At 50.5% G+C, this 13950-nt stretch overlaps 6 protein-coding genes across 6 annotated transcripts; 2 read left to right on the top strand and 4 right to left on the bottom strand.

Moving 5' to 3' along the window:
- Positions 1 to 208: 208 nt before the first annotated feature.
- On the bottom strand, positions 209 to 1594 carry N7518_008702 (Spo7-like protein; the record flags this gene model as incomplete). Its single annotated transcript, XM_057189629.1, has 1 exon — positions 209 to 1594. The coding sequence occupies one exon, from the start codon at positions 1592 to 1594 to the stop codon at positions 209 to 211; it is 1386 nt and encodes a 461-aa protein (XP_057041332.1).
- Positions 1595 to 1961: 367 nt separating this feature from the next.
- N7518_008701 (putative alpha/beta hydrolase) lies at positions 1962 to 3873 on the top strand (the record flags this gene model as incomplete). The annotated part of the gene is made up of 2 exons (XM_057189628.1): positions 1962 to 2306; positions 2368 to 3873. 2 exons carry the CDS (start codon positions 1962 to 1964, stop codon positions 3871 to 3873), a joined length of 1851 nt encoding a protein of 616 aa, XP_057041331.1.
- Positions 3874 to 4176: 303 nt separating this feature from the next.
- Positions 4177 to 5286, bottom strand: N7518_008700 (uncharacterized protein; the record flags this gene model as incomplete). Its single annotated transcript, XM_057189627.1, has 1 exon — positions 4177 to 5286. The coding sequence occupies one exon, from the start codon at positions 5284 to 5286 to the stop codon at positions 4177 to 4179; it is 1110 nt and encodes a 369-aa protein (XP_057041330.1).
- A 510-nt stretch (positions 5287 to 5796) lies between these two features.
- N7518_008699 (TatD family hydrolase) lies at positions 5797 to 6981 on the top strand (the record flags this gene model as incomplete). Its single annotated transcript, XM_057189626.1, has 1 exon — positions 5797 to 6981. The coding sequence occupies one exon, from the start codon at positions 5797 to 5799 to the stop codon at positions 6979 to 6981; it is 1185 nt and encodes a 394-aa protein (XP_057041329.1).
- A 454-nt stretch (positions 6982 to 7435) lies between these two features.
- N7518_008698 (transcriptional regulator family TF) lies at positions 7436 to 9884 on the bottom strand (the record flags this gene model as incomplete). Its single annotated transcript, XM_057189625.1, has 3 exons — positions 7436 to 8528; positions 8584 to 9691; positions 9818 to 9884. The coding sequence occupies 3 exons, from the start codon at positions 9882 to 9884 to the stop codon at positions 7436 to 7438; spliced, it is 2268 nt and encodes a 755-aa protein (XP_057041328.1).
- A 2038-nt stretch (positions 9885 to 11922) lies between these two features.
- Positions 11923 to 13187, bottom strand: N7518_008697 (Gfo/Idh/MocA family protein; the record flags this gene model as incomplete). The annotated part of the gene is made up of 3 exons (XM_057189624.1): positions 11923 to 12304; positions 12366 to 13091; positions 13147 to 13187. The coding sequence occupies 3 exons, from the start codon at positions 13185 to 13187 to the stop codon at positions 11923 to 11925; spliced, it is 1149 nt and encodes a 382-aa protein (XP_057041327.1).
- Between the last annotated feature and the right edge of the window lie 763 nt (positions 13188 to 13950).

The raw sequence follows: 13950 nt of genomic DNA, 5'->3' as shown, positions 1-13950 counted from the left end.
CGACAGCATACATAGGCGAGGCACTCGAGCTTGTCTATAGAATTAACGACATCGCGCTCTAAGGGATATGCATACACAGCTAATGCAAGTTTCCAAAGACAGCGCTCTGAGCAACAATGTCTGAAAAACACGAGAGACAAAAAACAGGGTATAGAGATATAAATGGCAGAAGCATGAACGACATTCCGTGCTAAGGTGCGGTGCAGTATTACAATTCCGGAACAGAATTCGGTATAGCCTCCTCTTTATCTTTCTCAAGCATACCCATAGGCAACACAGAGTCGTCGGACGAGAAGGACGGGGTACGTATACCCTCTCTGATCTGCGCCTGCGTGAGAGGTGACAAGCCCCGCCGAAGCGTCGAGCCCTTCCGTTTTTGCTGCTGCGGGCTCGCATCCTGCCCGGAGGCGGTGCTCCCGCGGCGGGGCCTACTGGAAGGGGAAGAGCGGGAGGGGGGACGGTCTTCGAAGCTGGTGTCGACGGGGGTGGTGCTGCGGGATGACGTGCGGGAATGAGACTCGGAGCGGGTATTGCGACGGGAGGGACCCCGCTGCTCTTGGCCGAGTTTCGTGATGGGATGATGGCCGTGGCCTGGGCGATGTTTGGATTCTTGCTCGAGTGAGCGGTGCAGGGTCCCTGCGACGAGGCGGCGACGTTGGGAGGCGCGCCAGCCAAGCCCGAGCCGGCCGAGCCAGCCTCCTTCTGTTTGGGCGAGGTGGCGCTCGCGCTCGCGCAGTTTGAGGCGTAGCTGGGCGCGGCGCTCGTTTTCCTTTTCCCAGAAGTCAGTGCGGTAATCGTCCCAGTTTTCGCGGAATTCTGGGGAGAACGACTTGGGCAGGAGGAGGAGACGGATGTAGTCGCCTCCCGGGCTGAGGTCTTCTTCTACCATGCCGGACTCGCTGTCGGTACCGTTATAGTACTGTTGATAGTGCTGCCGACCACCACCAGCGCGCTTATCGGAGGGGCTCTGCTCAACGAAATGGTAGTTTCCATTGGGGGAGGGTAAGAACGGGGCGGAGAATGGGAACAGGAATGAGATGTAAGACAGTAGCTCTTGCCAGAAGGGACCGCGAATGATAATGATCTTGGTGTTCATCACGCGCAGGCCACGATTGGAGACAGCGAGCCAGCGCCGAGGCCATCTGATTCCTCGTTCCCATTGCCCTGTACCCCAGATGAGCAGCGCGGTAACCACCCCTCCAAGCAGGGCGACTTTCTCCCCCATTTCCACCACCCAGTAGACAGAGCCGCCTACCCCGCGGCCATCCTCACGCGGGCGAAGGAAAAGGGCATATGCAAAATGGGCAAGCCAAGCGGCTAGTAGAAGTAGGAAGAACGTGTTCTGGCGGCGACGCTCGCGCAGGGCCAGATACTGGGCTCGTAGCGAGGTTTCGAGTATTAAGAGGTTTAGGTAGATCTGGGGCGGGGAGGAGGGCAGGTGTGCCAGCGGGTCTGGGGTCGAGGCACGTGGAGGGGAGGAATCTGAACGGTGAGCTTGAGACGACCTTGAGGAGTTCAACGGCTCTGGAGTTGATGGGGCGCTCGCGCCCGGTGTTGGGGCACCCTTGACCACCTGGTCTAAGGGTGAGGCCATAGTAGAAGAGTCCCAAGATGATAGTAGAATATGAAAGCAAAGCGCGTTGACTAAAGTCAAATCAAAACTTGGCCGATCCGGCCCAGGGCGAGTGTCATTAGTGTCATTGCATGTGAAGAGGAGAGAGAAAGGCGGGAAGGTGAAAGCCAAGTTGGATCGACATCATCTGCCCAGTTAGTTGACTTCACTTCTATACCTACACAAATATTGCCCATTGCCATTAACTTAGGGGGTTTCCACCATATTTATCTTTTCATTGACTCTCTTCCTTCGGATATTACCTCTTTTGCCCGGAGTTTCGCATGTCAGACCTACCGGGGTTAAGCGGAGTGACCGAATTGTCTCCGCGTTCCCTGCTTATACGTCCATGAGCGCCACCGTCCAACTTTTGCTAGCAGAAACTATCTGTCTTCCCAATTTGCGAATCGCAGGCACAACTTCGCGACTTGCTTCGCTCTTTTCAACCACTCAACACCAGGCCAAACCCTGCTCAGCCGTCTTCGCCACCCTCCCACGGGGGCACAGACTGTCTTCAATGGCGTCAGAATCACTCAACTCGTCCCATGAGAACGTCCATGGGCGCGATCAACAACCAGGTGAAAGCAATATCGAGAGAACTCCGGGAACCCCATATGCGGCTCAGGCTGCTGCTGGCGCGGCAGCAGCGCGTGCATTTTTTCCGTTGGGATATCGGGAAGGCTTTAGTCAATGGGTAAGCTAACAATTTAGAAGCCCCCATTACCGCATGTCCGCTGATGATTTGATTTACATAGTGGGCTCGTATACCTGCAGCTACTGCCGAACACAAAGTCCTCTCTTATTTGCCTTACTTGCACCACCAGCCCCCCACCCACCTCCAGACTGGAAAAACGGCAGAGCTCCCGGATGGCACTATCCCGACCAGTCTCGAGAGCGCAGACCCTAATCAGCTGGGTGAAGTCACCACTAACTCCCTTGATGACCCTTATGGCCCTCGCCGCTGGCGCTCTAGCATGGTAGAACTGAGCGGGAAAGACCGTGCGCTCAATGAGTTCTCGGTGGAGAGGGTTGGCGAGGAAGCAGACCAACATTTGGTCATGCTCCACGGCTATGGCGCCGGACTTGGTTTCTTCTATAAAAACTTCGAACCACTGAGTCGGTTGAAGGGCTGGCAACTCCACGCCTTGGACATGTTAGGCATGGGCCGGAGTACTCGACCCTCATTCAAAATCAAGGCAAAGGAAAGAGAAGACGCTATCAGGGAGGCCGAGGCTTGGTTTGTAGATGCCTTGGAGGAATGGCGCATCAAACGAAAGATTGATCGCTTTACCTTGCTTGGACACAGTCTCGGCGGGTACATGGCGGTTGCCTACGCGCTGAAATACCCCGGGCATCTAAACAAGCTTATCCTGGCATCTCCAGTTGGCATCCCAGAGGACCCATACGCTGTCACTGCAGATGTGGCCGAGCCTCGGGCATCGACATTGTCCAACGAGCTTACTCAAGACGAGCGAGATATAACTTCGTCCATTCCGGAAACAGCACCGAAGACAACCGACGGTAGCTTTATCACTGGGCGCCAACCACTCCCGGCTGATTCCGCACCACCTCCAGCTCCACGACGGAATCTCCCTAAGTGGTTCGCGTATTTATGGGATGCCAATATCTCGCCCTTCAGTCTGGTGCGGTGGGCTGGTCCTCTAGGCCCACGTCTCGTGTCCGGATGGACCTCTCGTCGTTTCTCCCACCTACCAGCCGAGGAAGCTAAGGCACTCCACGACTACTCGTACTCGATCTTCAGTCTTCGTGGTAGCGGCGAGTATGCGCTAGCATACATTCTTGCCCCCGGTGCTTTCGCTCGTAGTCCTCTGATCCACCGTGTTCACGGCCTCGGGAGACAACTGATCCAAAACACAAGCCCCCTTGCTCATCCAGCCGCCGCCGCCACCACTTCGTCAGCGCCCTCTGAGAATACGACCGCCTCTACCGCCACTCCTTCGTCCGACTCTTCGGCACCTGCTCGGCGCGAGAAGGGTCTCCCTGTGGTGTTCATGTATGGCGACCACGACTGGATGGATGTCTCAGGTGGTCGTGCAGCAGCAGCTATATTGGAAAAAGAAAAGCGGAAAGTCCTAGAAAATGCCACCCCAGAGGAGAAGCGTACCGACGAAGGTTCCTCTAAGGTGGTCGTTGTGAATAAAGCTGGCCACCATTTGTATCTCGATGGCTGGGAGGAGTTCAATGATATTGTGCTCACCGAGATGGAAGAGGTCAACCAGAGGGAGAGAAGTCGTCAGTAATGACGTGGATAAGGCTTCTTTCCCTTTGTCGTGAATAACGACCTATTAAATTTAGAGCTGGAGTGTGATGTTAACCTTCGTCCCTCGTTTATTGTGGTATTTAATCTCTCTTTTGCCCCTCATGTTATGTGCCTATCTCCCCCTTTTCCATGGCTATAATTCTGTACGGTCCATATTGACTAGATAGACTTGGACAGAATAAATGACACTTGCCATGAATGCTCTAGTCGGAGAAACAGCTTTCATGCATTTTTCATTTGTGCTCTTTGCGCCTCCCAAAAAAGAAAAAAAAAACAACACCCTTCATTCAGCTCGATCACCAGCAGTCAGCCCTCTCGAATTCAGTCCAGGGGTACTTTGTCTCCGATGCCTAGGGCTAGTGGGATAATGTGCCATCAAGCGTGCCAGCCCCACCGATGGAGCATCACGCTCTTCAGTCGACAGACCAATCCCGGGAGTAGTATACCCACTAGCACTGGGACTAACCCTCCCGGAGAGAATATGGCTACTAGAGGACCCAGGGCGCCTCAAAGAAAAATACCCACCCCCGCCAAAGCTCCCGCCACTACTATTGCTCCCGAAGCTGTGACCCAGCCCATCCCCAGAGGTGGAGAGATATGAGCTCGTGAACGGTGCATCGCTGGCAGGGAAGGCGCGCGGGAGAGCCCCCGACTGAGAATACGAGTTTGAATCCAGCCGCAGGTATGGCTGGGGCGTCATAAACGGAGCATTGAGTCGCGCTGTTGGCGACATCATCGACTGGCTGTACTCCCTCGAATTAACAGCGGCGATATCAGGCCTGTTTGACAGCGCTAGGGAGAGTCCCATGCCCGTGCGACGGTCAGAGGTCGTTAGCGATGAAGTAGTGAGCGAACGGTGGTGGTGTCTTGACCCGTCTTGTTGCTGATCGTGGTAGATGCCCTGCGAGGCCCTTGCTCCCGTCGGCGATTGGAGATTGCTTCGGCCATTGCGCCAGTCGGCGATTCCGGGGCTGCTTAGGGTGCTTTCGGCGTGGACACTTGTACATAAAATGACGAGTTGCGAGGGGAGCTCGAGACGGTTATTTAGAGATAGCCAGGCTCGTTCGTCTTCATCAATGTCTGCGTCTAGATCGATGTCACCGGTGCTATGTATCGAAGAGGACGAGGTCGAGCTTGTCGCTTTCCCGTGCGGAGTATGCGAGCTGCGTGTTTTGGATGTAGGGTATGAGCGCCATCCACCGACGCCTTCGAAGTCTCGCCTTTCATCGCCACTTACAGGCAGGCCGCAGATGGGCGTTGGGGTAGACAAGTTGTGGGCCTCGATCATGCTCCGTGCATAAGAGTTCCTTTTGCGGTTTGCTGGGTCATCTAAACTGCTACCAATGGACCAAGAAGTAAGAGGGTCATTTATCTTTCGTGGATGTGTCGTCATTTGGCTGGAGTTCCTTCTTGATCTACTACTAGCTGGAGTAGTAGGTTCTGATGCCGCAAATGTCAATAATGATGACGTAGGTGAGGTTGGCACTGAAAAGAAATGCATGAACAATTCGTAGAATAGCTCAATACAGACTACTGATAGTCTGAGTATCAATGCAAAGAGCGCAGCGGATATTGTAACCCATGCTGAGAAAATGAGTGGGATAGAGATGATGGCCAGGATAGGCAGCGCAAGCAATGTTGATAGAGAGGGCCACATCGAGGAGTCAATCTATATCTCCAGGAAGTGGGGAAAAGACCAAAAGCCTATGATTATACGACATTCGGTACTTTAAGACCACAGTCATAGCATAAACAACAAATTGCGGAGAAAGCATGTGATGGGTGCCCCAGGCAGCACAAACGCCAATTACATCATTTCGCTAACTTCAACCTTGTTGTATATTACAAACTTAGAATCTAGCTCTGGGGGCCTTGTTCTTGTTTCAATTGAATAGCCCAAGACATGCCAGAGGATGAGCCGTTCCCTTGGGACATTGGCGTTTACGATGCCCACTGTCACCCCACCGACACATTGGCCTCAGTGGCCGACATCCCGCAAATGAAAGCGACAACACTGACAATCATGGCCACGCGCGGGGAAGATCAAGATCTCGTACAACAAACAGCCGTGTCACTGTCAGCCAAGACAAGCCAATCAATGGCAGACCGCGTAGTTCCCTGCTTCGGATGGCATCCGTGGTTCTCACACCAGATTTTAGACGACACTACACAACCAACAGCTGCACAAAACCCAGCCGAGCACAAGTCCACGCACTATACCGCCGTGCTAGCACCATCCCCAGCCGATGACCAACCATTTGTTGATTTACTTCCTGTTCCTAAGCCCCTCTCAGAACTAATATCTGAAACTCGGAACCGCCTCCAACAGTTCCCCAATGCGCTAGTCGGCGAAGTCGGCCTGGACAGGTCATTCCGACTTCCGAGCCCATGGACTCCAACCGACATCGATAACAGAGATGACCAGCTTACCCCCGGCTCACGAGAAGGCCGGCGTCTCTCAAACTACCGCGTCAAGCCGGAACACCAGCGCACTGTACTGAAAGCGCAGCTACAGCTAGCGGGAGAAATGAACCGTGCCGTCTCGCTGCACAGCGTGCAAGCCCATGGCGGAGTCTTTGAAGTGCTTAAGGAGCTCTGGGCAGGACATGAACGGGTTATGCTATCGCGACGGAAGAGGGACAAGCAGCGGGATGCAGAAGGCGCCGTGTCTGACGACGATGATGACAATGACGGAGATAAGACGTTGGAAGGATGTGTGTCGACTAAAGCATCTAACCCCAAAGGGAAATCGTATCGGCCGTTTCCGCCTCGCATCTGCATGCACTCGTACACCGGTTCGGTTGAGCCCATTCGCCAGTTCCTGCATCAGTCGAATCCGTCGGATGTTTATTTCTCTTTCTCGAAACTTATCAATTTCTCCGGTGCTGCTGAGAAGAAGGTTGGTGATGTTATCAAGGCTTTGCCTGAGGATCGCATTCTTATCGAAAGTGATCTACATGTTGCAGGCGCGCAGATGGATGAGTTGCTTGAAGATGTGGCCCGACAGGTTTGTCAGCTACGTGGATGGGAGTTGCGGCATGGTGTACAGGTGCTTGCAGATAACTGGCGGCGGTTTGTGTTTGGCTAGGTCTTGCGTTTCATTTTTCTACTCCTGCATGGGTTGAGCATGGATTGAATTTCTGACTTGTTGCACTTTCCCCTCGCGGTTTTTCTAAGCGGTGCAATTAGCGAACACGCATATATGGCGCGACTGGATCGCTCTTGTACGTATATCCATGGATATTGCCTAGGTAATTCATTGAGACATAAAAAGGCCCCAACTGATTTGACCCAACATCACTATTTGCAGTTATATGACGTGGTATATCTCTATCATTGTATGTGATTGTTTGTGACATGGTATCGTAGGCTGGGCCTGTACATGTCTGTGGCCTGACATGGTCTCTAAGATGTATCGTGTAGCTGCGTGCCCTGGCATGGCTCGTCTCGTCGTCAAATTAGAAAAGGTATCCGAAGAGTAGGCGATGGAGAAGATGACAGCTCTATATATATAGTCATCAACCAGAGGTAGCGAGAAAAAGCTAATTATGCAGCCATCCTCCATCGTGAATAAGATCTGCCATCGGGGCATCCTGCCAGTAGATCTGCCGCCATTCATCTTCAAGCTCGGGCAAACCTTCAACTCCCACAGGGGGAGGTAGGTCTACATCACCGAAGGCGAACAGCTGTCGCCAGTCCGGATAGTCGCGAGCTGGCTCGATGGAATCCACTTGCATGCTGGCTGAAAAAGGATCGTTCCTTTCCAGCGGGCCAACATTAAGCCGGAGAGGGGCAATCCAATTATTAAATTGAGGGTTGGGTTGTGGTGAGAGAGTCGTTTGTTGGAGAGGGGTAGATTCGGGGGTGGGCACCCCGAAGGAGAGTGGCCCGGGGGTTTGCATGGTAATTGATGGAACAGGAGAGGTAATGGGCATCTTGTGCGCATGATGAGTGTCGTTGAACGGCTTGGGTCGTTCCGTGGTTGCCATCCGAAGATCCTCTTGCAGACGTTTGGAGTCCTCGAAGAGTCGCAGGATTGTACCAGCATGAACCCAGTATTGAGCTAATTCGCGCAGCGAGTAAGAGGCAGAATCGAAGCGGCGTAAGGCATTGATGGCAAGAACTGGATTGGAGAAGCGGAGCTCAACCCGGACTTGAATCATGGCCGTGAAGAGGGTATGGACGCCAGTGTACCAAAGGAACTTCAAGCGCTCGTGCATCCTGAGCTCTTCAAATATTGAGGCTATAACCCCTGCGGCTGCACTGCAAATTTCTGCATCGTGAGGGCCATAGTCATCAGAATAGGCCGAGGCTCTGGGATGAGGCCGATGCAACAGAATGAGGAAGTTGTTGTAGGTCAAATGGAGCATAGCGGACCAAGGATCCATATCAGATGCGCGAAGCCGAAGATTATCAGGAAGTTTCAGAGACCAGGTTGCCAATGATCCATCAGCTTCTTGAAGAACGGCCTTTCGCCGTTCTTCACTTGCCCGAAGTCCAAATCGATCGCGAATGAGATACGAGATCATCGTACACAGTTCGGTAAAATGAATCACGTAGTCTGCTTGTACAAGAGGACCACAATTCTCAAAATCAGCGAGCGTCAAAGGAGACACATCAGAATCGTCTAGATTGCTAAATTGAAAGTTGATTAGTATTCGCTGCAATTTGGCCGTTTGGAACGACTCACATCGCCTGAGGTCGGCCATATGACAGGGAAATCAACACATCAAATTGGACCAGAATGAACCAAACCCTCCGCCACATTCGCCGATCGCGAGTCACAAATCTACTGGAAACGGGATTACGGTGCATTCCAAGCCCCGTGGCGATACGGGCAGCGGCCCCAACCCAAAAGTGAGCATCTGCAGCAACATCATCATCTGCGCTATCCGAATGCCACGTCAAAAGAAGGGCTGCTTGAACAAGAATGTCGCGATTTCGTTCGATGCGATTGTCAAACAGATACTTGGTCCGACGGAAGAAAATTTCTTTGAGAGCGTCTCGCTCTACTTTAGCACGAGAAACATGCGCCCCAACCAGCAAAATCGCTTGAAGAAGTAGGACTGGCGGAGGATCTGTAGGATCCCGGTTCCGGTATTGCGTCATGAATAAATCTTCGTCAATGATAGGGTACCCCGGATTGACATATGTAAAATAAGCCTGGACCAATTCATCTGCGAGAGCCGGTTCTGGAAGTGTTAGAGCATCCATAAGAAGCTGATCATGACCGGTCTTCATTTGACGCCGTGGGATCTCGTTGCTCGCAAAATGGTATACATCGTCATCTTGTTCTCGTTGTTGTCGAAACAAGAATGACATGTTCGAATGTTCGTGTCCGACATAGAAGGCGCGCACGCCTCTTTGTATCTCTCTCCTGCCGGATTCCTCCTCGTCTATCAATTTAACGAGATGTTGCTCCATCTCCGTGTGTGCCTCGCGGGCATGCGCCATATCGGGGCGGCCAAATGCCTCCGATCCCATGCCTTGCTGAAATCCATGTTGCGGAAGGCCCCCAGATATTGGTGTGGCATGGCCGCTCTGAAATGCAGTTGGAAAACTTGGTGGTAGTGGTGTCCCCGCTGCAAGGGTCGGGTTTGAAGTAGGATCGGAGGTGGGTAGAGGCCGAGATCGGATCGGAACAGGATCTAGGATTGAGCGTACTGCAAGACGCTTTTTCTTTTCGTGTATGCGACAGTCAGCCTTTCCAGAGGCGCGACAGTTGGTACAGGGTGTTCCGACGGTACGGGCATCGCAGCGAACTTTGCGCCGGTGACAGTGGACACAAGCTGCGGAGCCTAAGAGTTTTTTGAGTCACCGGTCAGCAAGTCTGATCGCGCAAAAATAACCGATAGCCGAGAACAAAGAACAAAGCCCGCATATCAAGATACATAACGATTAAGCAGATAAGGGGCATTGCTTACCTTGTTTGCGCTTGCTCACCCCATCTACCGGGAGCGGCGAGGGGGCGTTATCGTTGACGGAGGACATGACAGGAGTACCATTGGCATCATTCTTCCAAATCGGCCACGATTCTGCATTATTCGAGTCACCAACACCAGTCACTTCAAGGCATCATGGGCGAACTTCGAAATGGTTGCCGAGGATAATGCGACAAACAACTAAATCAAGAAACAAAAAAGTCGGGAAGTTGAGGAAACTGCGGGATCGGGGTCTCTGGTGGAGACTCACGTGGGTGCGGAGAAGGCGATTATGTAATAAATGGGCCAAATCTTGGAAATCGTATCACAAGGTCATATTCCTCCTTGGGAGTTGCATTATTGCATTTGATATATCGTGTTCTCCGTTAATGCAAGGATGTCTTCATCTTTTCTTAGGATATCGCTTTGATGGCCTGAATACTGCTGTTATTCCTTCGGTCCACGATGTACATATTTGCGATACATTACGGTGAGCCACAGCGTCGTAGGCAAGCCCGTGCTCCATGTGCTCTTCTTGACCAGATGACCAAGAGACACTCCACATCTATCGCAGCAATCCAACATTAGCCAAAAGAATTATTCAAGGATTCAGCAATACCCACTTGGAACAACATCTCTCCCGTCCTAACGGAGCAAACCTGGACGGTAGCTGCTATTCTGGTGGAGGTCTTCGTCTACCAAGCTATCTCTGACTATCTCTGATACGCAGAGCCTCAATGAATGTCTAAGCCACATACCCGATCAGTCTATAAACCAGGCACATCAAGATGAATAATAAACCAGATGAACATATTTCCCAAACAGAACACCCATCTTAACCTCTGGCTTCAATTCAAGAATGGGAAAGGAAACAAACGAGATCAACCGATCGAGCAAAAATATCTGAAGATCCCCCACACCGACCCCCGTTTATCCAAGTATTTTCCAACGGTTCTAGATCTAGCCAATGAATGCTACTAGGGATCGGACAGCAATGCATTCATTATACGGAGTACGGAATACAACATACGGCCTAGCAAAACAGATAGGAAAGAAAGAAGAATATACATACGGAGTGGGTCCTATCACCTACTATTGGTGCGCCACAACACTAGATGTGCCCTAACTCGAACCCCTGAAGATCTACGAGGCTCGTACAACATACGGAGTATATCGGCTGCACTTCCTTCCGGTTGCTGATCTCTACCATTATTGATCTCTGGGCTGACATCTTCCTCGGGAACTTAAACAAGAGGCCTTCATATCCAATTGTACTATGTACTGACTGGATCAATAGATGGGCAGCATTTTACGCACGGACTTTATGCCAGCTCAGCTCTTGGCTGCCGGCACTTGATTTAGGATTTGAGATATTTGCCCAATACTAATTCTCAGAAAAGGAATTAGATTCATAAGCGGTAGTATCATACTCCGTACACCGTATCCCCTGTTCGCTCTAATTGTGAAGGGGTATTTATCTATAAGGCTCTTTTGAAGACTGGCATGTATGTCATAAAAAGCTAATCAGGTCCAAAACTCAAAGCAGCGTCTTGAGTGTATGTTGTACCGAGGCATTTCGACCTACTTGAGTTGCGCCCAAGCTATTCCCAAAAATGGCGAGGCTGGCAGCCCCGTCGGGTTGCGAAAGCTTCTCGTTCTTGGCCATTAATTACCTCTGGACAACACCCCTGTGATCTACGTACACAAATATGAGAATGGATACATCAAATGTTGTATAACTACGGAGTACTACTACGGATTATGCACTCCGTATGAGTACATAACTAGTTACAGAGCTTAGCGAATTCCTGGCTTAGCTGAACAGATGATATTACTGATGATCGTGATGGATATAACGCGTAAATACTTTTGGACTGAGTGTTCTATCTGCACTTCATAAGAGAAATGGCACTTCTCTGTGTGTATGAATGGGCTGACATTTGGTGCACTATCACTTTGGATCCTCGTCCATTTTCCAGCTTGAGTGCTATTTGATCTCAAGCTGCCGGATCGCCTACGGGCGATATTTTCTCAGAACCTATTCACTTTGATACTCCCAAACAATGCTTCCAAAATTATGTATATAGCATGAGCACACCAAAGAGACACTAGTTATGAACAATACCATTAAGTCTAGCTTGTCCTTCCAGACCTGCCTTCATAATCATACCGAAGATCTCCAGATCTTTCCTAGCATCCTTCGAAGTGGTTTTAGCGGGCTTACCATCAACAACAAATGCATAAAGCTCCTTCATTTCCAATGTATAAGCATCTTCGTACGTCTTCCGAACCACAGACTCACGAAATGAGCCATCTTCCAACTTCTCGCGAATGTGCATAGTGGTAGGCAACCCTTTGACGTAAGGCGAATCAAAGCAAACCTTGACAGTCTTATGTCCACCAAAGACCTCAATCGACGCATCGAAACGGGGGATATCATCAATTCCGGACTCATAAGACACAGCAAAAGAGGGATATTGGAAGAGGGCACTGGAGAGGGAAAATAATTAGCATGTTTCCCGGAGCTGTAGATATAGAATTTGCAACTTACCTCCAGAATGGGGGTCCCTTCGCAGAGCATAGAGAAGCACCAAGCACAGCAGTCGGCATACCAAGAGCCTCTCTCATTGCACTAAGATCATGCGAGCCAAGACTTCCCAAGTGCCTCCACTGAGCAGCAGTATCAGGCGTAACTGGAATCCCCAATTCCGCCGTCAAAGCCTGTTCAAGGAACTCGTCCGTCCTGGTCGACAATTCCTTCACGTCCTCTGATCTGTAATCAGAGAAAACCTTAGGAAACGTACCAGACTGACCAACGAAATCCGAGTTCGGGCCGACAATATCTCGCACCCGCGCATAGCACACTTGATCAAAGCTTCCTATCTCCTTGACGGCATCAATGAAGCCACTCGCATACCGCCGCATATATCCCACCATGACCTTTCCGGAAGTTTGCTTCTCGAGCTCGATGAGCTGGTCCGCGTCTTGCAGAGAGAGGGCCACGGGCTTCTCGATGAAGACGACTTTGCCATGTTTCAGGCCTAGTACGGCGTGGGGAACGTGGAAGGCGTCGCTGTTGGCAATCATCACAATGTCCACGTCCGGGGAGGCGCAGAGCTCCTCTGCCTTGCGAGTCGTCTTGGGGATACATCCAATGACCTTCTTGGCACAGTGCTCGAGCGCATTGTCGGAGACATCACATAGGTAGGTAACTTGGAAGTAATCTGAGAGGAACCCGAGAGTTGGAATGTGGGCAACTTGGGTGATTTCGCCACATCTAGTTGGAATATCAGTATCAATATGGTTCAGCACTTTGGCAATGGGCTTCTTACCCAATTATTCCTACGCGGAGGATCCTTTTGCCGGTGCTCATCTTGAATGTGTGAGGTGATTCCCAGCTTCCCCAATGACGTAATGGTTAGAAAACCTTGGAGGTTCCAAGGTTGAAAGCTGATTCGAACAAAATTTCAAAATATTTTGTGAACAACCAATATATCAGGTTGGATGTCTCGAATGTTTCGAATGTTTCGAGTGAATATGCTGGGTAAGTTGAATTGAAGAAGCGCTGATCTGATGCCACGCGAAGTGGAACAGCCCCGCCGAACTTTGCTCTCAGACGCTTTTTATTAGCACATTGGTTGAATACGAATAACATCAACACTAAGTTCTTGTAAATAAGACATGTAGTAGACAAGGAATCTTGAATTTACTCCATTAGAATGTACAATTGTAGACGTGTCTTGGTCCTATACTAGACGCCCTGGCAGATCAAACCCACTAACTTCAATACTTACTTGTTAGGAGTCAACTTTTGGAGACAAAGCACAAGTAAACATATCAATTTCTTAAAAGGATTATCTTGAAGCAGACAAAAAGGTGAGCATCAATCAAATCTCAAAAAAACATGACCTATCAGCATAATGACACTGGTCATCACAGATCTAGAAGCTAGGTGTTATGATATACAACCTCGGTCATTTGTTGTCAAGTCAGGATCAAGGCCGACATCCATAAGTATCTTAATCCTACATCGATGTACATGCATATCTAGCTGTGTATGAAATTTGAATCGTTAAAATATTGACTAGATGGTGTTAGTTAACCATCAGTTATGGCTTTCTTCAAGTTGTCCTGGG

Source organism: Penicillium psychrosexuale (assembly GCF_028828465.1).
Source record: "Penicillium psychrosexuale strain IBT 29551 chromosome Unknown utg000004l, whole genome shotgun sequence".
NCBI classification, from domain to species: Eukaryota; Fungi; Ascomycota; class Eurotiomycetes; order Eurotiales; family Aspergillaceae; genus Penicillium; species Penicillium psychrosexuale.
Note: the sequence above shows the minus strand (reverse complement) of the source record. Positions and strands in the feature narration are given on the sequence as shown.